Source organism: Pleurodeles waltl, chromosome 2_2 (genome assembly GCF_031143425.1).
Source record: "Pleurodeles waltl isolate 20211129_DDA chromosome 2_2, aPleWal1.hap1.20221129, whole genome shotgun sequence".
Lineage (NCBI taxonomy): Eukaryota > Metazoa > Chordata > Amphibia > Caudata > Salamandridae > Pleurodeles > Pleurodeles waltl.
The window spans coordinates 804,911,804-804,932,239 of record NC_090439.1 but is presented as its reverse complement, the minus strand read 5'-3'; the positions used below and the strand labels follow the sequence as shown (position 1 = coordinate 804,932,239).

At 44.1% G+C, this 20,436-nt stretch overlaps 1 protein-coding gene across 2 annotated transcripts in view; it reads right to left on the bottom strand.

Moving 5' to 3' along the window:
- LOC138282639 (carbonic anhydrase 2-like) overlaps positions 1-20,436 on the bottom strand; it is a 116,641-nt gene that overhangs the window by 1,267 nt on the left and 94,938 nt on the right. For both annotated transcript variants that reach the window (XM_069220433.1, XM_069220432.1), the window contains exons 5-7: positions 18,130-18,222; positions 9,702-9,764; positions 8,768-8,923 (exon numbers count right to left, since the gene is read on the bottom strand). In XM_069220433.1, the coding sequence (XP_069076534.1) occupies positions 8,768-8,923; positions 9,702-9,764; positions 18,130-18,222 (312 nt within the window). The remainder of the gene's footprint in view (positions 1-8,767; positions 8,924-9,701; positions 9,765-18,129; positions 18,223-20,436) is intronic.

The following is a 20,436-nucleotide window of genomic DNA, read 5'->3' as shown; positions in this document are numbered from 1 at the left end:
GGGTGATCTGTAAAACAAGGAGCGAGAAAAGGTGGGTTGGGGGCAAATCACGTTTTCCCCATGCATTTTCCCATAGGGTTTTTTAACACACCTACAGACCAAACCGCTGAACTTACTCACACCAAATTCAGCAGAAAGCTAGCTCCTGCTCCAGAAAGCACGCTTTTTGTGATTTGGTGTAAATCCGTTCAGTGGTTTTAGAGATATAAAAGGGAAAAACATAGATATCTAGAGACACAGATCCTCAGCGGATCAAACTGTCCCCATTCAGTTATCTGATTGGCTGCCAACAATTCAACAAGGAAGTGTTGGCAGCCTTCTTGGGACCTGGCTTCAGCCGAGTCGAAGAAAAAAAGTGAAAAAAAAGAAAGAAGGGTCAGGGTAGGATCACCGTGAGCCCCTAGCCTTGGTCTAGGGGTTCATTACAGACCCTGCCAGGGCTAAAAAGCATTTTTTTTAAATGACGGAAAAATCCACAGATTTTTTTTATATTGCCTCTGGGTGGGCCATGTCTGGGGGTATTGGGGGCTTTAGAAAGGAGGGGGTGCATGCCCCCTCCCCCAGGGCTTGTATTAGCCCTGAGGACTACCACCTCCCTGGGGTCATCACAGACAAATATGCGGGTGCTGCGCGGCCCCCTGTAGCCCGGGGACCACCACATCCCCAGGCAAAACAATAATTTGATATGTGGGAGGTCCGTATGGCCTCCCCCAAAGCCCTGGGAAATGCCACCTCCACAGGGCTAAAGATTGAATCAAGACCCCCCCCACATCTCCAGGGACCACCACCTCCCTAGGGCAAAAGATTAAATTAACACAGGGGCCTGTGTGGCCCCTCTGCAGTCCTAGGGACTGCCACCTCCCAGGGGCTGAAAAAAGATAAGGATAAGGGGTCTGTTGTGGACCTCTGGACCTGGGACCACCACCTCCCCGGGGTGAATTTCAGATATTGGAGGGGGCCATGAAGCACCCCTAGAGGAGCCAATAATGGCCCTGGGACACAGCTAATTGCTGTGACTTGGCAGGAGCTTTGATAGCTCCTGCCAAGTCAGAGCAAACACTCCTGTTATGGCAAGTGAGAGCTGTCAACCAGCTCTTGCTTGCTGGGAGCGGAGGTTTCCTCTGTTTTCCTGCCCACAGACAGGCGAGCAGGGAAACAGAGGAAACAAATGCTCTCACAGACAGGGAGGTGCATGTTCAGCAACTCCCTGTCTATGACAGAAGTACCGGCTCCCGCAGGAGGAGGGGAGCCAGTTGGGACCCGCAGTCCCATTGCACACTTAGGCCCTCATTCCGACCCTGGCGGTCCAAGACCGCCAGGGCCGTGGGCAACGGAAGCACCACCAACAGGCTGGCGGTGCTTCATTGCACATTCTGACCGCGGCGGTAAAGCCGCGGTCAGAAAAGGGGATCTGGCGGTTTCCCGCCGGATTTCCCCTGGCTGGGCTGAATCTCCATGGCGGCGCTGCAAGCAGCGCCGCCATGGGGATTCCGACCCCCTTCCCGCCAGCCTGTTTCTGGCGGTTTTTACCGCCAGGAACAGGATGGCGGAACGGGTGTCGTGGGGCCCCTGGGGGCCCCTGCACTGCCCATGCCACTGGCATGGGCCCCCTAACAGGGCCCCAGCATGATTTTCACTGTCTGCATAGCAGACAGTGAAAATCGCGACGGGTGCTACTACACCCGTCGCACACCTGCAACACCGCCGGCTACATTCGGAGCCGGCTTCTGTGTTGCAGGCCCTTTCCCGCTGGGCTGGCGGGCGCTCCCTTGGCGGGCGCCCGCCGGCCCAGCGGGAAAGTCAGAATGGCCCCCGCGGTCTTTTGACCGCGGGCGACCATTTGGCGGTTCCCGCCAGGCGGGCGGTGACCGCCGCACGCCCGGGTCAGAATGACCCCCTTAGTGCCCTGAGGGGCACCAAGGACAGATGTCTGGGCCCCCGTGGATGGGGACCCTGGAGCCGAGATCATCCCAGGAAGGGGGCCACATGGCCCACTCCCACATGGCCCACTCCTATATATATATATATTAAGGCCGGGCCCTGGGGATGGGGTACCTGGGGCTGAATTCGGCCAGGGAGGGGGGCCATGCAGCCCACCTCCCCCCTTTGAATAGAGGTGGGCCTCAGAGGATGGGGTCCTCTGGGCCGAAGTCGGCGGAGGGAGGTGGGCCACATGGATCCACCTTCCCCACCGTTCTCCATTAAAATTGCTACTAGTATGCAAATCTGCAAATCTCCTTAAAGCTGGGCCAACTTGGCCCTGCACCGCCAACCTTAGTAGTATGCATATGTCTTCCCCCCTTCTGCCAGGATGAAGGACAGCTTCCCTAAGGCCCTCACAGTGTGGTTCCCGCCAGTTGGTGTGTTCTTGATGCAGAGGAATATGAGGAAATCAAAAAACAAAGAAGCACTTATTTCATGTAGATAAAAGGAAGGACCGTGGTTTGGTGGAGATTTACGTCTTTGTAATCTAGTTGGGCTCGCTATAGGAAGATTCAATTTATCACAGAATTCTAGAGAAAGACGGACAATCAACAACCACATTGCCAAAATGCACACAAGGCCACTGATGACATTTCCTTGTGCTCCATTACACAGCTGTATTGTAGAACACACAGTAGACATTTACCCAAGTAGGCAGAAAGAACTCTACTTTGGTAGATATTTCATGCAAAGCTGTGCACTCTTTTTGGATAAAAGGGCAGGTGAAGTCCTTTTGTGGCAGAGTCACTCACACAGCTACTGACACACCCCCAGCACACTCACACACCGACTCACAGATGCACTCAGACATTCACTCATGCATCCACTCACAAGCCCACTCAGACACTCCTGTACCCACTCACAGACCCACTCACAGACTCACACACCCACTCACAGACCCACTCAGAGACTCATGCACCCCCTCACAGACCCATTCAGACACTCATGCACCCACTCACAGTCCCACTCAGAGATTCTTGCACCCACTCACAGCAGTGTCAGATTTGAAGGGACATTGTGGAGTGATATAAGTATGATGGATTGAATGGTCCTTTGTCTAGGGAGAGATAGCAAGATAGCTAGACCACTAACTGCCTACCATAGAGGGGTCACCACATTTCATGTAATGTATTATAACACTACGACTGGATATGGGCCATGTAAAAAGAGTTCTGTTCGGAGATAGTTCTTAGTTTTCATTTTCCATTCTACTTTTTGCATCTTATTTTAGGATAGCATCACACATTACACGTAAATCCCCTTATTGGATTCTGGGAATCTTTGTCCAGGCGTGTTGTTTCCAATAATATGAAAATAAAGCTTATCCTGGATGGTATAAAATATTAATACAGCGGATTAAAATACTAGATTCTAAACACCCCAAAGTTCTTTGGGGCATTGTCATTTGACCATGCAGGCATGTACCATTTATATGTTCCATGATGGCAGGATGTCTATATATCAGGTGGGTGTCTGATGAAGTGTTTTGTCGCAAGTGTTTACTGTGTCATTCAACATTGTCGTTCAACCTATTTTGCCTGAATGACCTAAAAATCTAAATTTGCTATTCATAAAATAACCTCGTTTTAGTCTGGGCTAACTTCCTCAATTTCTGCAAGGAGCGTGCATGTTAATTCATTTGTTGTGTAACCCTGTTTTGTGATGTGAGCAAATAGTTTGCTTAGTTAGGGTAGCTCAGCTTTTACTGGATTTGTGCTCTAATATTCAGATTGGACACTGCTTGTGTTTTTTTTCTGTGTGCCTCAGTCCAGATGAATATTTGAGCAGGTACATGATATTTGACCTATTGATGGTGGTCATAGTTTTTTCCAATACCTATGTAATACTGAATCCAGCTGTTCCGCTGGAGTAACGTGTGTACATAAACTGCAGTTCCAGCAGGTGTATTGGACTCCTTCAGTTGGTTAATGTCAGTGGAAAAGGTAAAGTCACAGGTAATCTGAATGCGAGGTGTTTTCATAGGTTTACAGCTGACAATCCTTACTGTTATTTCGTGTTCATTTCGGTGCTCTTTTCTCTACTTTCTGAGAGAAACCTCATTAACCTACGTTTTTTTACTTAATGTTTTTGCATTAATGTCAAAAGGTGAGAGCAATTCCCGTGTACTATTAAAAATTGAAGTGCAGGTAAATAACAGATACATAAGCAGCGAAACAGCACCCCTATGACAAACATGTTAGCTAGTATGGGTGAGGGGTTTGCATCCATTTTTGAAAAATGTGTTAGCTAAAGGTGTACGAGCAACTTCTTAGATAAAGAAGATAGTTGCACTACAAAAGCAACCAAGCCTTGTTATTGTTTGAGTTCATATGAATGGGGATGTTGTGCTGGGACTCTAGAATATCTTCTGTCTACCCACCGTTTTAAGATAGTTTCTGCAAGACTGCTTTTACCTCCCTTCCTTAAGTCAAATGGTCTATTTTTAAGAGAGCTAAGATTGCATGGATAGGGTGTTACCTTTGCCGAAGGGTTGATCTGTCTAGTGTAGACACGGTAGAGATTAAAATAGGAATGGGTAAAGGCTGCGGATTCAAGATTTTAGGATACATGAACATACAACAATAGATAAAGCAAGAAAAATAGAACCTGACATGCATTAGATCTAACAACAGCTGAGAGCAACAGCGAAAACTTGGTCAACTGGTTAAACACCATCTAAAACTGGGAGTCCAACTTAAATGCTTCCTCAACTGTCAAGTTCCATCTACTTAACATTAGAAATAGTCATCTCCATCTCCTCTTAAAAACTAAGCCACTAATCAAAATGCTAAAACACTCATAAGTAGCTGTTTTCTTCATAAATGTCATTCAGCTGAACCTCACTCCCCCATAATGCTGGGTGTCTCTGTGAAGCAGCTGCTTTTTGTTTCTCTCCCGGCACCTTCAAAGAACAGGAAGAATTTTTAGGTATTGACAGGATTCCCACTGTGGATTGGTGTGGATTTATTTCCCTTGCACTTATTTATGAAATCTCAGATGGAGAAAACAAGATGGCTGCTCCCAGTAACTTTTTAGAGAGTTTGCAGCAAAACATTATTTTATGATTCTGAACAGCAGGACAATTAGTTTTCCTTTCTTGACTTTTACCCCTGTGTGTCTGTAAAAGTATTAAATGAGAAACAAAGAGAGGGGTGAAGGTATTAAGTAATGATAATTTGAAGTAATTTACTTAGCATGTACCCATGAGAATTGATTTGGTCTCATTATTTGTGGAGAATATTAACTGCATCGCAATTGTACATTATCCTGACATTTAACCACTAAGTGATAAAAGAGGGACATGTAGCACAGTTCTGTGCTTTATGCACTGGGTACAGACACAACAAATAATGAAACTTTTCAGCAGATCTCATGATGACTAATCTTAAATGCTACACGAAAACTAGTCAAACAACTGCCAGTAAAACAGGATTGCAACATGCTTCAAAAGCAAGCTACTTCTTTAAAATATATTAACTGGATTTTCCCAATTTCGGCCGCAAATCCTGCATGGTTTATGAGGGTGTATATGTGTTTTGCAAAAATATCACAGATAGGTATGGAAACAATCTTACAGAAGTATTTTTGTTTCCCTAATGGTATCTCAAGTAAACTAGTCATTTGCAACATTTCTGACAGCTCTGGTGTTTATCTGAGCAAAATGCTGTGCTAATACATTTTCCTGGTTTATTGATGTCAGTGTAACTGCCCGAGAATTGCTCATGGTAGAAGTTCTGTTTTTTTCTTATCTAGGGCAGTGTATGAGGAAGTGCATCTCTTTCCCTAAAGGCTCAGGTCACACTGTTGATAAATGCATTCTTGGTGGCCTTATGGGTTTGTTTTGGCTGTCCACCTTCAATCTCTGCCATGTGATCGCTGGGCCTTCGTTTGATCATCAGTTGACTGTGTCTGGGGTAGTTAACTACAAATAAATATTCAGCTTGAGTATAGGTTATATTTTGCTGTTGGTGACATATCATCTTGCTTTGCGTCCCTGTCTGTGTACCAGTAATTTGCTTATCTGTACTCAGTTCCCATTGCTTGCAGGGTCAGGTCTGATTCTTGGTGTCTCATGTTCTGCTTAATATTGTTACATTGGGAGAAAAAGACTACATTGTGCATTCATGTAATAAAAATGTATCACTTTAACCATACCCATTTAAAGCTGTACCTACATAAAGGGTTCATATGTACTGTATTTCAAGGGCGTCTCATTTTTCCTGTACTATATAATATGTTTACGCTTGCGCATTTCAGTCATGCAGTAATTTTCTGGAACAATGAAATCTGAACGGGTTATGCCACTATGTGTAAAGTAAAAAATGGTACTGATGATTCCTGTGTAGTGAAAGCCACAATTCCACGATGGGAGTATTTGGAGGGTGTGGGAAGGGGGGTGCGGAGATCACAGGAACACTGGTTTTCTCCCTTTTTGGGGTAAAATGCTCATGATTTTTGTTCGAAATCAAAGATTGGGGATTTGAGCTGCACAGACACATGATGTCATAGACTTTAAACATAACTTACAGTTCTGAAGAAAATCTAATTATGTTTTCATAGTAACAAAGTAAATTAGGAGGTAGTAGTGCACCAGCATTCTGTATACAGATTAAATTTTCAAAATGTCCAGTTTATTTACTCTCAATTGTTTAATTGTTAACACGTTGCATACCATCTGCCTGCTTCTTCTTCAAAAAAAGTCAGAAACACTCAAATAATTCAGAGCTGTTCAATTATCGAAAAAAGAAGTCAGTGTGGGATGTCCTATAAATCTGGAATCCTAATAACTGGTCCAGCACTGGCTTCTTAATACAGCATCCTGGCATTTTATTTTAAGGCTAACTCTCAGTGGTATTTAACTCCAAAAGTGAAAAATACAAATAGATAACAGCACAATCAAAATGAAACATTAATGACATTAGGAATGATGGATAACCATAATGAAGAAAATAGTCCTTGTGAAGAGTTCAGAAACAAGATATTTAGGAGGGACGAATGCAAAGGCTTGGGCATAAGAGTTAAAGAGCAGAAGCAGAGTGAGAAGCAAAGAGGGGAAGGGATGTCAGCAAACTGAACAGTCCTAGAGCTTGAGTAGATTATACCAAGAAATGAGACATGGAGAGGAGCAAAACTCACACTATAAGCCACACAAAGATAATGACTTTTTAGAGGACTTCTAAAATATAGCCAGCGAAGCGAAGCAAGTGTAGGTGAAATATATGAGAGGTGGGAAGTTTAAATATAATATCAATGTACGAGTTAAAATGGATTTAAGTGGTTACAGGGCATAGAGGAAGAGGGGTTATGACAATAGTCTAGTTAAGAGAACATTAAAGAAGAAATTAGAAATTCAATGTAGTGTAAAATAAGAAGCATCCCACCTCCACTCTGTGAAAGGCATCCTGAACAGCCCAAGAAACAGAGACAGGAGCCCTCTGGACTCTGCTGAAAGTGAATATGTGAGGGCTCCGCATGTTAAGCTTCGGTTGGATGTCTTATGAATCGACAAGAGGGTTGCAATGCTAAAATATGTTCCCGGTGTGACTCCTCATCAAAGAGACATCTTGTGTATCATACATTTTGGAATTGCCTTGGTTGACTAAGTGTTGCGTCCCCAGAGGTGGTTTGCAGTTGCAACCACTTTACATTTCATGCAGAATGTGTCTCGAGGCTAGGGACATTCTACCATTTGCATCCAAATCTCTCCCCTGTAAAAAGGCAATACCTGTTGCACAGATATGTGCCACTTTGACTATATAACAACAATAAGGGGAAGATTTATCGAAATGTCATGCAACACAGTGCAGCAAGACACCTTGCGGCAATGCGTTGTGTAACAGGGAGAGTACAGGAATGTGCCATATTTAACGTCATTTGGCACATTCCTGTCCTCTCCTCCCATTGGCACACTATGTACTGCCTAGCACTAACACAGGCACCCTTGCAGCGTGGCTTGCAGGCAGGATTGTTTTATTGCCGGAAGGGACGACTTCCAGCACAAAAACAATCTCCTTAGTCTTTTTCCTCTTTCTATGTGTGCTGCAAAATGCAGCACACATAGGAAGAGGAAAAAAGCAAGTAGAAATAAACACATTTCTCCTTCTTACACCTCCCCTGGGAAGACGTGGCATTTTGACACATTACCAGGTCTACCACTCAAGGTAAATCTGGGAATCCACCAAAACCCATGGGTGGATGCATGGGAACAACCACACTCCACCCAAGGAATGCCTCCCTGCGGCAGAGTAATGCAAGGCAGCGACTTGGGCTGCCTTATGTTACTCCAGATTTACCAAGCCACCCAAGGTCACACAAAGGGCCATATTTAGAGTTTGGCAGATGGGGTTAGTCTGTCAAAAACGTGACGTATATCCGAAACCCTGTATTATGTTCCCATTATATCCCATAGTCATACGGCAGACGGGATTCACATTTGTAAAGGAATAACCTGTCCCTCAAACTCTAAATCAGGCCCAAGGTGGCCTTGTTTGGCTTGTGAAATCTGACTCTAGGCTTTGCATAACCCTACATTCCCTTGTGTGGTTCAAGGGTGACGCAAAGGATTTGATAAATCTGCCTCTTAGTATGATGTGTTCCAGTCAATAATATGTGCATATGGCAGATGCAGGGAAACAGCATGGGAGTGGCAACTGTGCAGGTGGCCTTCAGGTGGGGCATTGCATATTTAGCAACTTTCCCCTGCAATGTTTCACGCACTGAATACAACAAAATCTGGCTTTGGTTAAAAGTGAGGGATTTCAAATGTATAACTTTTTGAACATACCTGTTTTTCACTGACACATACTGGCTCCCTCAGGACATGCCACAGAACGCATTCTAGAAGGGGAGGAGTAGTGAGCGATCCCTCGTAGGTCCAGAAATCCAATGATGTCGGCAGAAGTTCTGAAGGATCAAAATCAGTGAAAGAAGCCTTTTTGCCCTGCAAAGGACCAAAGGCAGACTAAAAGTTAGGAGTCTGGATTATAACTGGAGACAGATCACATGGGTGTTTTGTGCACTGAGTAGGACAGCAGGTGCATTTTGAGCTCCTTTTATACTGCCACGTGTTAGACATATTTTGGCAGTCCATCTCTGTGCTATGCATTATGAGACGCGTTAGTTTATAATTCCAATGAATAGCTGTATTTTGCCGTATGTGTTGTTATTTGCATTCCGTGTCAGGCTGTTTTAATAATTGCATATTGACAAATAATTCTTTAGCGAAAAAGTACACTTTTGATAAGCATTAGGTGCACAAAATTGGATCTTAAATTAGAACCCGCAAAGGCTGTCTTCCGACTTATACAAGACAAATGAAAGCAAAAGCAAAATTCAAAAAGCACCTCTCTAATGTGCCCCCAGGATGTGTAACATGCATTGGTTTGGGATAAAATAATTCTGGCCTTACTGAGAAAAGTCCTCATTACATTGCTGTTTGTTTTCCTAGGGCGCACATGCATTTCTGAGGAAACATAAAAAGTCTAACTACTTTAATCATGATAAACCACTTTAAAAAAGTGAAATAAGTATTGATTCTTTGAATAGAAGTTATTGATTCGCAAAAGGAAGCTGGCCGTGGCAGACTTCACAAGGGTGCATTAAGTCAGCACGTATAGAGATGATTGAGTACTGGTGCACTTCAGCCATTCCATCAAGCGCTACACTGCCATTCCTAACAGGATACTATTGATGGCAGATTTTACCCAATGAATTCTTACCTTTGTTGGAATGAGTTCTAGTGCTTCAATAATTTTTTGCATGGCGGGGTTCGCATGTCCTATCTGTAGGTGACAAAATGAGGAAACAATTATGTGTGGTGCTAAACAATAAAAGAACCTTTCATATTATATCATTATGACATGATGCCTTGCAGCACAGGGGCACCTTTGTATTTCTTACAGGATTCGAGTGAGTTTTCTAAAGTGCTTTGGGTTTGTGAGTTGCATTGAAATTAAATTAACCTGTAGGAGAACATGTAAAATGAGTTACCATCAACGGCAACCCCTTCTTCAGAAGCTACACTGCCAAGAGGGAATAGATAGTCAGGTATCTGTCGTCTCTCCTCCACACAAAACCTGCCTTCTCGAAGCAGAGCACATAACCACACGATCCCTCGCCTGCCCCCACCTTGACAGTGACAGCGTCCTGATCACTGCCACCCCTATCCCCCATTACTGAAGTGCATCTTTCATGTTGTCACCTCGCACATCAAATATCCAGGGAAGTATGAGTAGATCACATCTACTGTCCCAAAACTACGCTGGTTCAGACTCTACACCCACATCTCCTGAACAGTGACAACCAACCCATCGCCCCGCCTATCCGAAGAAATCACCACCTCTTGAGGACAATGGAACCCACAACACATTTACATCTAAAGGTGCAAAAAAGGAAAAGGCCAAAGTCAAACCTGTGCCCGGGAGCTCTAAGTGCGTGGCACGGGTCAGACTCGCTCTTGGTCTTCCCTGCCTCAGACTGACATGACAGTCCCACCTCTCCAAGGGACATCCGGTGTGCCATTGTTAAGGAACCCCCGGCACCTCCTTATGCCTTCCCTGAATGTAAGGTTAACCTCGCCTATGCCCAGATACAACCTTTTTCATTTTTGTGTGTTTTGTTTCTTTCCAAAGAGGTGTGCACTCCACATTCCCTATCACATATGCATACATAAATACCGTTGTTGTGTCCATGGCGGGTTGTCTTCAGGCGAGGAATGGGCAATATTTAGCAATCACTGTAGAAGCATACAAAATGGAAGCGGCATCCTGACCAGCAGGGACAGATCTTAAAACTGATAATGTTACATGAAGATTTTTTTTAATGGCTCATTGCACTCATCAAACTCAACAGTTGTAACAGATGTAACCTGCATTACTCCTAAGGCTTTACAGAAAACCACAAATCATTAATTAATGGCCATAGGGACCGCATATATAACAGGTAAGTGTAATACCTGACTATGCTGTTTGGCTGTCTGTAATAAAAAGAAGAGTAAGACAAAGGGCTCGGTGGCTCGTGGCAATAAGAATGGGAGAGGCCATCTTGTGTGTTTACAAACGCTGGATGATGTAGAGTAGTGTGGAGGGAGGGGTGGGCAAATCACATAACAAAGTCTAGTCTGTATCCATGACGTGGAACTAGGTCTGCATATGATACTGGAGCCTCTTGGCCTTGATATTTCACATACTATTGGCAATATAGTCCTTTCCTACTTTATCCCAGCGAATAAACACACGAGCGTGCCTTCTGAGCGCCCGCAGGTGGGCTTCAGTGGGGTGCAAGTAAAGCACTTGCCCAAAATAATGCTGTGCACATCACCACCTTTCACGTCAGGATTCGTTTCGCAAGGGCTGTGATGGCAACGCCGTCTGAAATGTAACCCTCCGCGAGGAGAAGTGTGTACATCTGTAATCTGTGCTCCAAGATGTTTTACACAGTGGGAGGCAGGTTGTTTAATCCAGGTTTACACGTCATGCACAATGCATACAGTAGCAGAAAGCGCACTGCTCCCTCCGGTGATAGGGCTTCATTTTTGTCTGGGGCTTCTTCTAAAGCGCCACGTAACAGCAATGGCATCTTGTCGCTCTATGGGGAAAAAGTGTTAGTCGAAGCGCTTTACGAGCTGCTGCTTTCTCAGTCCTGACGCAATTGGATTCTGATAGCTGTCGCCGTAGTTTCAGTCAATTATCGTACGCATTTTGCTTGACTCGACAAATCAGTCGATGAAGGGCACGTACAGGTCAGTATGTCAGAAAAAGGTAAAGATAGGGACAGCCGGCCCGGCCATCTCTCCTCCCTAGCTCAGTCTTCCGGCATAAAATACTCGACATTTAGAGAGGGGTAGTAAGTGTTAGTGACATCAAGGCGCAGGTTCGATAGCGAGTGGCATGACGCATGAATGATAAGGCTGGACTGAGTGCGGACAACAGCGAGGAGCAGGAGGGAGAGTGCCAGGAGGTGAATGCAGCTGAGGTGCAAGTAACTGCGTGACAAGATGTGAGCCAAGGTGAGGGGGCAGGCGCGAATGGCCCCAGGTGGGGAGATTAATGGCCTGTCAGCTCAAGTTGATGTTACACGTATGTTTTTATGAAAGTGTGCGCACCAACGCTATCCTTGAGTGCGGAGTAGTGTCGGACTAGAACAGAAAATCTTCACCAACATAAAAGTGGCCCCATTAGTGAAAGTGGCCCATATTTGCCAATAGGGGTATTTTTTTTTTACTTGAAAAGACTCACTATAGAGCTGTTTTATATGACGTACGGAAGGCAGCGTGCATTTGTATTTGCTACAGGAAATGTTTGTGTTAATATCGGAGAAATCAATAGTAAAAACCGGCTTAGAAAACCCTAAAACAGGCCACAGACAGCCAAAGAAACAGGCCCACACACTGACCTGCCAAACTAGCAAATCGGTCACTGCCTAGTCCGGCCCTACCTCGCCCTGTTTCTCTAGCTAACTGCTGTCCAACCCGGCCGCCAAAGCTGTTCGCCATGTACATAGAAAGCTTTCTTTATACTCGTCCAAGTAAACCACCAAATACTGCCTTGGTGGACAGTGAAGGGGCAGTCCGCTGCTTATCTTGCAGATACACTGGACATACTCACTTTCCACAGTCTCCCCAATCAATTCTGTACATACACTACGATAAAAAATACTTTCATCGAGCAGTCACTGCAGATGAATGCGGCACTGGATGGGTGACCAAGCTATGAGTCCCACCACTAAAAACAACCGATAGCTGTCGCTGGGGCTCCATCCGTGATGGCATCGCTGGGAGTGGAAAAAACATGGCTGTCAGGTTAAGAATGAACTTCAGAGCTTCCTGCCTGAACCCGTTTATCTTAGGGACATAGTGAGTGACACAGACATAAAAAGACACTTTTGTCATGTGGTGAAAAAAGAGATTCTTGGAGTTATAGATGAGCATCTATTAACAGCATATAGGCACTAAGAGAAATTGAAAAGCCGATAAAAATGCACGTGGATCAGCTGGCTGTTCTACCAGAGACCCACAAACCCTTGTAAGACACCACAGTTGACCTTTTGACATTCCAAGATGGACATCCATCAGTGGTAAATTTTGTACTTAAGCCCATAGGAAAGGATGAACGCCTAAGCTTGATATTTGCGAGTGTAAAATGTACTAAGCATTGATTGGTACAGTATGTGCTGTTCTTATGTCTTTGGTACAGTGCTGCCTCCATAAGAAACGAGAGGTACTAAGAGGCTTCTTCACAAATTGATTTTGTAGCAGGTTTAGAAGTGCATTTATGTAACGGTTCAATAGTAAATGTAGCAGAAACAAAAGGGAGGAGCTGGGAAATGGAGAATAGTTAGGGGAGGGATTTGGAGAGGCGTAAGGTGGGGCTAGGGGAGGGGACTAGGCAACCAAAAAGAGACCCACACAGTAGTAAATGCCATTCAGCTCAGAGCTGCAGCAAGTCCAGCACCCCACAAGGTCAAAACTGGTTCCTCAACACTCTCCCGTAGAAGATTTGGAGTCAGGGACGTAATATAAAAAATCCCATAGAAACTCATTTTAAATTAAATTATTTACCCTTTTAAAAATATGAATACATTTAATTAATTTAATGTTGAAATATTTAAATTCTGCATACTTTTTAATTGATTAAAACATATGTAATTAACCAGGGCCTAATTTGTATAACAATGTGAGATGGTGCCCAAAACTGCTCTCTGAAGCCAGCAGCCACCAATATTAAATATTAATACACCAAATACCAAAGCTACATAATCTTTCATCCACTCCAGGTCTCTTTAATCCACCATCAGACACCGCCCCATTCCCCCTTACCTCACTAATGCAGCATCATCTTTTCTCCCTTTGCAACGTTTCTCTATCTTTCTATTCCTCCTTATTTCCACTTTGTGATTTTATTCTCTCTCTTGCTCTCAATAGATGTCTGATCAGCAAAAATAAGTGCCATTCCCCAGAAATGAGCGTTGCTGGTCCCACCAGCAACCACAAGCTCAAATTAAGCACTGTAAGTGACCTATTAAAAGGATGTGAACATTAATGCAACTTGAAAATAAAATGAAATAGATTAAAATTCTACAAATATATTTTTTACTATATAATATAATATATATATACATATATATATAATATAAAATAATATAACATATATTATGTTATATTATATTATATCATATCATATATATTATATTATATTATACTTTAGGTCGGTATTTTTTATTAATGGTTCAAATATTTTTATTGTTTTGTACCATTTAACAATTTCACTCTCCTACATCCCATGGACCAGTGAGGAAAATACCAGAGGGAGCCAGGAGCTAGTGGCCGGGGTGACTAGGGAGGGTTGTGGGCGTGGCATAGCTGGGAGGGAGAGGGGAATAGGGGGAGGGAAGTCCACCTCCGGAGTTGTTAGAATTGTATAAATAATTGGCAGGATAGGTCAGGGTGAGGCTGAGGAGGTGCCACTCTAACAAGGGGGGGAACAATGTTCCTGCTCTCCTGTTGTCTCTTGTGGCAGATGCTGCAGCAGTTCATATCACTGACTACGGCTTTTGGCTGCTGTAGGCGTATGGGCCTTTGACTTGTGGGTTCACTCAGATTGTGTCCTGTGTTCCCTTGAGGGGGGTGACGTGTGTGTGTGGTAGGGTACGTCAGAAGAACTAGGTGTGGTGGCATGTCCCAGAATAGCTCAGGCTTCCTCCATTGTCAGGATTATGCACATTTGTTTCTCCACACAAAGGTGAGTCAGAACAGGTGTCCCCATTTGTATCTGATGCCTTGTTCCTATAGAACAAGGGTCTTCAAACTGGGGAGCGGTCCCCTCTAGGGGGGCCTCAAGTGATCCAATGGGGGCACTAGGCACTGGCCTAAAAGGCAGCATTATACTGATAGCAGTGTTTTTTTTAGTGAGCGGCTGTAAGTCACTCTGTAATGGGCCATCAATAACATATTTTGTCATTTATATTCTGGCTGGGAGGAGGTATCAAAAGGGAAGGGATTTCAAATATTCTTCAAACCGCTCACTCCCCTTTCTAATAATCACACTGTGGGTACCTTTACTTGTTAATAAAGCCTGCCTGACTAGAATATTATGTTTGGCAATCATGTATTTGATTGCTATTTTAAATTTGTAACTGCAATGTTTAAATAGGTCTAGACCTACTTAAACATTGCCAGTTTAATAGAATAATTGTGAAAAATGTTGAGGGGGGCCAGATGATTTTCTTTTCAACAGGGGGGCGTGGCATTAAAGAGTTTTAAAACCACTGCTATAGAAAGATGGTAGCTTCTCTGAAGGTGCGGTGACACTCAAGCGTGATGGGTGACAGGTCTGGTAGAGCCACACCCTGGTGCCCTTGAGCAGAACGGGAACTTGGTTTAGAGCTGAAGCCATGAGAGCCTCTCTCTGTTTACACTAATGAAGAGACAGGGCATTATGTCTTAGGGCATGCCGGGGGATGTGGCCAGGTTTCCCAGTCTGTGTGTGCCCTCTATTATCATGTTTGTTTCTGTCCGGTTAGGGAAGAATTGCTTGAGGAGGTGGGTGGCATTGCCTTCCAGGACCTGCTTTCCGCATTGAGGGTTATTCCTTTAATTCTGATGTTGGAGCAGCATGACCTGTTCACTAGGTCTTCCAGCAGTGTGGAAAGGCTAAGCTTTTGCTCTTGAAGCTCTAAAAGTGTGTGCCTGTGGTTGTCAAGTTCCTCTTCCTTGGCATTATTGGTCATTATTGTCTTCTAGTGTTGTCATTTGCTGACTGAAGTCAGCAACCTCTCGTTTAACTTATTTGATACCTGCAACAACCTCCTTCCTCAGCACGGTGAGCGCATTGAAAATGCCCTCCATAAAGGAGCTGGTGAGGAGAGCTTCTGGGTACTCCTGAAGTGTGCTGGGCAATAAGGCTTTTTGTGGCAGGTGACCACCTACTGGTATGCCATGCTGCAATTCTCTTTTTTTGGATAATGCCTTAGAGAGCATATCTCTCAAGGTGAAGTCGGAGCCAGACCTCTTGAAAGTAAAATGGAGATGCCTGGGGAGTAAAGCTTTGCCTCCTTCACCTCTCCTCTATTGAGCCACATTCCCAGATGACTAAGGCGTTATTGAACCGTGCCATGCCAACTTAATAGCATGTTCCAAATGCAGTCTTGCACGCTTACACATGAGCTTTAAAAACATGTTGCAACTGGAAAAATAAGTAACAATAAAATAACTATTTGCTGCCCCAGTGCTTCAAGTTACAATTGCAAAAAAGTCCACATCCACATTATGGCATGGAATTATACCCAAAGGCGACAGCCAGCACATTCACCTGATGGGGGCTCGCCCAAGCAAGCCAATGGTTGAAAAGGGCTGACTCGAAGTCCCTTTCTGAATAGTGTATGTGGATCTGTGGGTGTTTGTGCTTTGCGTGTTGTGTTTGGAGTATTGTGTGCAGTGTGAAGACTGCCGTATAGCTAAAACTGACTGTAGTCAGACGTAAACATGTCATGCACTAAAATAAGTAAAATTATATATTGATTCAAAGTAATTTCATGATAAAAGCACTCTTTTTTTTCTCCAGTTTTGACACATTCGCTACCACCGTAATTTCAACAGCCTTATCTACCTTGGTTTCATAATTTTTGCCTGTAATCTCCTCAGATAAACAGCATCATCTTTATTGCCTGTACATTACGTCTTGAAGGCTCACCCATTTCTAATAGCCAGTATGTCACTGGTAATGAATAAAAGCTCTCCCACGTAATCTTCGAACTTACCATTGGAAAACAGGAATCCACTCACCAAGTTTTACTCATCAAACCTCCTCAATCAACTTCAAGCATCATGTGCAAAAATTAAACTGTTGCTCATGTAAATAAATACATATGTATATCGATGTATTTTTCTTTAGGTAAAAAAGTTTTAAGTAATATTTATAAACAACACATATATGCTACTAGAAATCACAAAACAAATTGAACAGTAATCAATAGAATTAAAACAGACCATTTGATCTGTTTTAAAACATATATAATCTACTAAATTTACATCACTGTTCAATTATGAATCAATGTATTATGTACAATGAATTGGTACGTGCAAGGGGATTGCGAAAATAGAATTGTGTACAAGTTTTTTCGGGAAGACTTTATATATCGATCCACTTCAGAATAAGGGATCTTTCTTCTTCGGTCGACTTTTACAACATGTAAATTGTCAGATACTGTCTCTTCCTTATCTCAGAAAATTGTGACATTTACCTTCTGGTCCTGTGTAATTACTTGACTGAATTCAACACAACCAAGTATAATTCCCTCTATAAACCATAAACAACCCTAAAAAGGTTCAGTTGCAGCGTTCTTGACATATCCTATTCATTCTAGCTGGACGTTTCCTAGATTGTTTGAACTGAAGACATCCAAATGATTTTCTGCCACATTTTATTAATTGGAATATCGACCTGCACCAAAATTAGGACCATAATATGGACTCCCAAGTGTCCTTGTTTAGATTTACTAACATAAATTCTATACTTCTAGTGTTTTTATATCGGGAGTATGTATTCGGGTACCTATGTTTGATATTTGAACGGGGGTGGGGTGAATAATATAACATATAACAAACCAAACCCGAACAGTGGCATCCACTGTGCCCCAGCTTCACTTCTCTCGCTGCACTTTACAGCTTAAGCTTCTAGGAGCCGCGATCCACAACGCATCATGAGTATCCTTGCTAAAGGCATGTTTGTTTTTCCAAGCCTTTTAATGTGGAGAGAGCGCTCAGCTGCAGGTCTCAAGCCCCCGTCTATGTGAGATACAGATAAATGCAGCAAGATGAACAAACCCCGACGGTTCGTCTTATAAGAGCCACCATCAGGATACAGGGTTGAGACAGGAAAGGTAACCTCAGATGCGGTTTGTTATAAAAGCAATGAAACCTGCCGCCGTGAAACCTGCCACTGAATGTTGGCAGGGTTGGTAAATGACAGGACGCTGCATCTAAGGGGCAGACGATGCAGGGGGTGTCCTGTAACACGCACCAGAAGCAGAGTCTTCCACGTGACCCCCAAGAAGCAGAAGATGTTGTTTTAGAGGCGTGTAAGGGCAGCGTGGACAGGGCACGTTCAGAAAGGAAAGTGGGGTCAATTCTTCTATTCATAATCCGCTCACCTGCAGAAAAACCCCAAGTACAGCCAGCCCATCACAGTGTCGCACTGCCTCGCCAAACGAGCTGTACTTCGTGTTCCAGTGCACCAAATGTAGCTGTGAAAGAAGAAAGGAATATAGTTTAATAACAATGAATTAAAAAAAAACAAGAAATCACCACTGTTCACATTCATCAAATCCTGTGTGGCAAACACTGACTGGAGGCCACTGCTCTAGTTTGTTAATCAACTGTAAAAATGGAATTTGCTCTAAGTGTTTAACATGCCTTTTTAATCACTTTTTCTAATAGGCAAGGTGGGTGTTTTCATTGTTCTCATCTTTTGTCACTTTCTAATGGAAAGAAGGATAATACCTCTTGAGTGCATTGAAGTAACCTCCATGATAACTATGCATTAAGCCCTCGGGGTTTTCAGAAGTTTGACCGCAGTATTTCTTTTGTGTGGATTCAGTGTTTGCAGACTCGCACGGTGTTAAATGAAGCATCCACAAGCCAAGGTCACGGTAAGACATTTCCTAGCGCAGAAAATCAGCGATGTTTTAAAGCCTGCACAAAGGGCTCTGGCCCACGGCCCCAGCATTTTCATGGGGCCCCGATAGAGCGCGTTGCGTAACAAAGGCCCCAGTAGCCCCCGCGGTGCGGGGGTGGCGGCAGGGACGCCATTTAGGGGTCGCCAGGGGTCACAGCTGCGACCACTGCCTTGCCCTTTGCGACCCCTGGCGCGACCTCTGCGACCCCTGGCCTCAGAAATGGCAAAATCAGAACCAGGAGCACTGGGCCAGGGCGTCCTTGCAGACATCGGTTGGAGCTCCATTTCAAGCTCCCTTTTCCTTGTTTTCTGTCAGTGTTTTATGACGCTAATAGTGAATACATATATTATTCACTATTCCTGTAATAAAGAATAGAGTACAACTAGGTAGAATATGGCCCTCAACTGGCATCTGAGGTAAGTAAACAGGCTTTTAAATGTATGGTGTGTGCGTGCTTGCGAATGAGAGTCTCCTTATGAAAGAGTGTGTGTGAATGTGTAAAAAATAAGTATGTGTGTGTAAGCATGTGTGTGAGTAAAAGCCAAGGTCAAATGGCTTGTGATGTCACATCCACTACCACTGTAGTGTCGTCAGTAGCGGGCGACACCATCACCCACCACGCCAGCAGGCGGAAAGGGGTTAGACCCCTGCAGCAGACTCCCCAGTGGGTCTGGCACAGGAATGACATGAGGGATGCTTAAAAGGCAGAGCAGGGAAAATAGGCGGGGTCTTTTTGACGGGGAAGCGAGCGGCGTGGATACATAAATAAGAGTATTTTGCCCCATAGCACCGTGTCGTGTCTGTCTTCGGCATACACTACAACCCCTGGCACTTTGGCGAATTGATGTTCATGGTGGGGGGGGCGACCTCCAGGGGACCCCCAGATACTTTGCAAGGGGGCCCCCACCAGTTTCGTTACCCCATGGGATAGAGCCTGCTCTGTTCTGCAGAGAGTCTTGCCCTGATGACCTTGAATTAGCCTTGAGCAGGTTGATTAAATACCGCTTTTCTTTAATTTATTTTAATGTGGGGGATGTGAGAGAGTCAATTACAGTAATTTACAGAGAAATGTTGTGTTTATGTTTCATGCACATCCATGAAAAAGTTTTGTTTACATCAAAACAGGACTTCCCATATGAGAAAAGGGAGGGTGTCACAGAGATTATTTACAGTAGCAGTGTTACAATACTGAAAACACACATTACTATCCCTCAGTATTAGATGTAAACACATTTAGAATTTGAGCGATGTGCCTGTGCTGTGTCAGTGACATGGCCAAGGAGGGCAAAGAGCTGAAGCTAGATCATAAATTCAAAGCTGTTCTGCACAGGGGCCACCAAAATACATTTGGCCTAGGGCCCTCAAAATTCTTATAATGCCCCTGCAAAGAATGTGATTGCATCACTGCACAATGGCAGGGACATGATGGCCAAGCTGTGGGCTAGTTCAAAATGTAAGTTTGAGAAAGTACCAGCTTGCATTGGTTGGAAAGGTACACAAAATCTGTCAGTTAACTGAAATTACTTGAATGCTGCTTCTTATGTTCTAGTTCAATTTATCAGTGGAATACATTCACCAGAGCTCACTGGGGGAAGCTGGCGTGGGGGCATTGGGTGGAGAAGCAGAAACTTCCCTCTCCACATAGGGAATTTGGGAGAATCGAGGCAAGAGTGTAATGATGCTGTGGCTGCATGGCCACCGTACTTATGTCATTGTGACCTGTGTGGCAAGGACGAGTTGATCCTTACAAGTGGATGAAGATGGTGATGCAGCACCCCATCC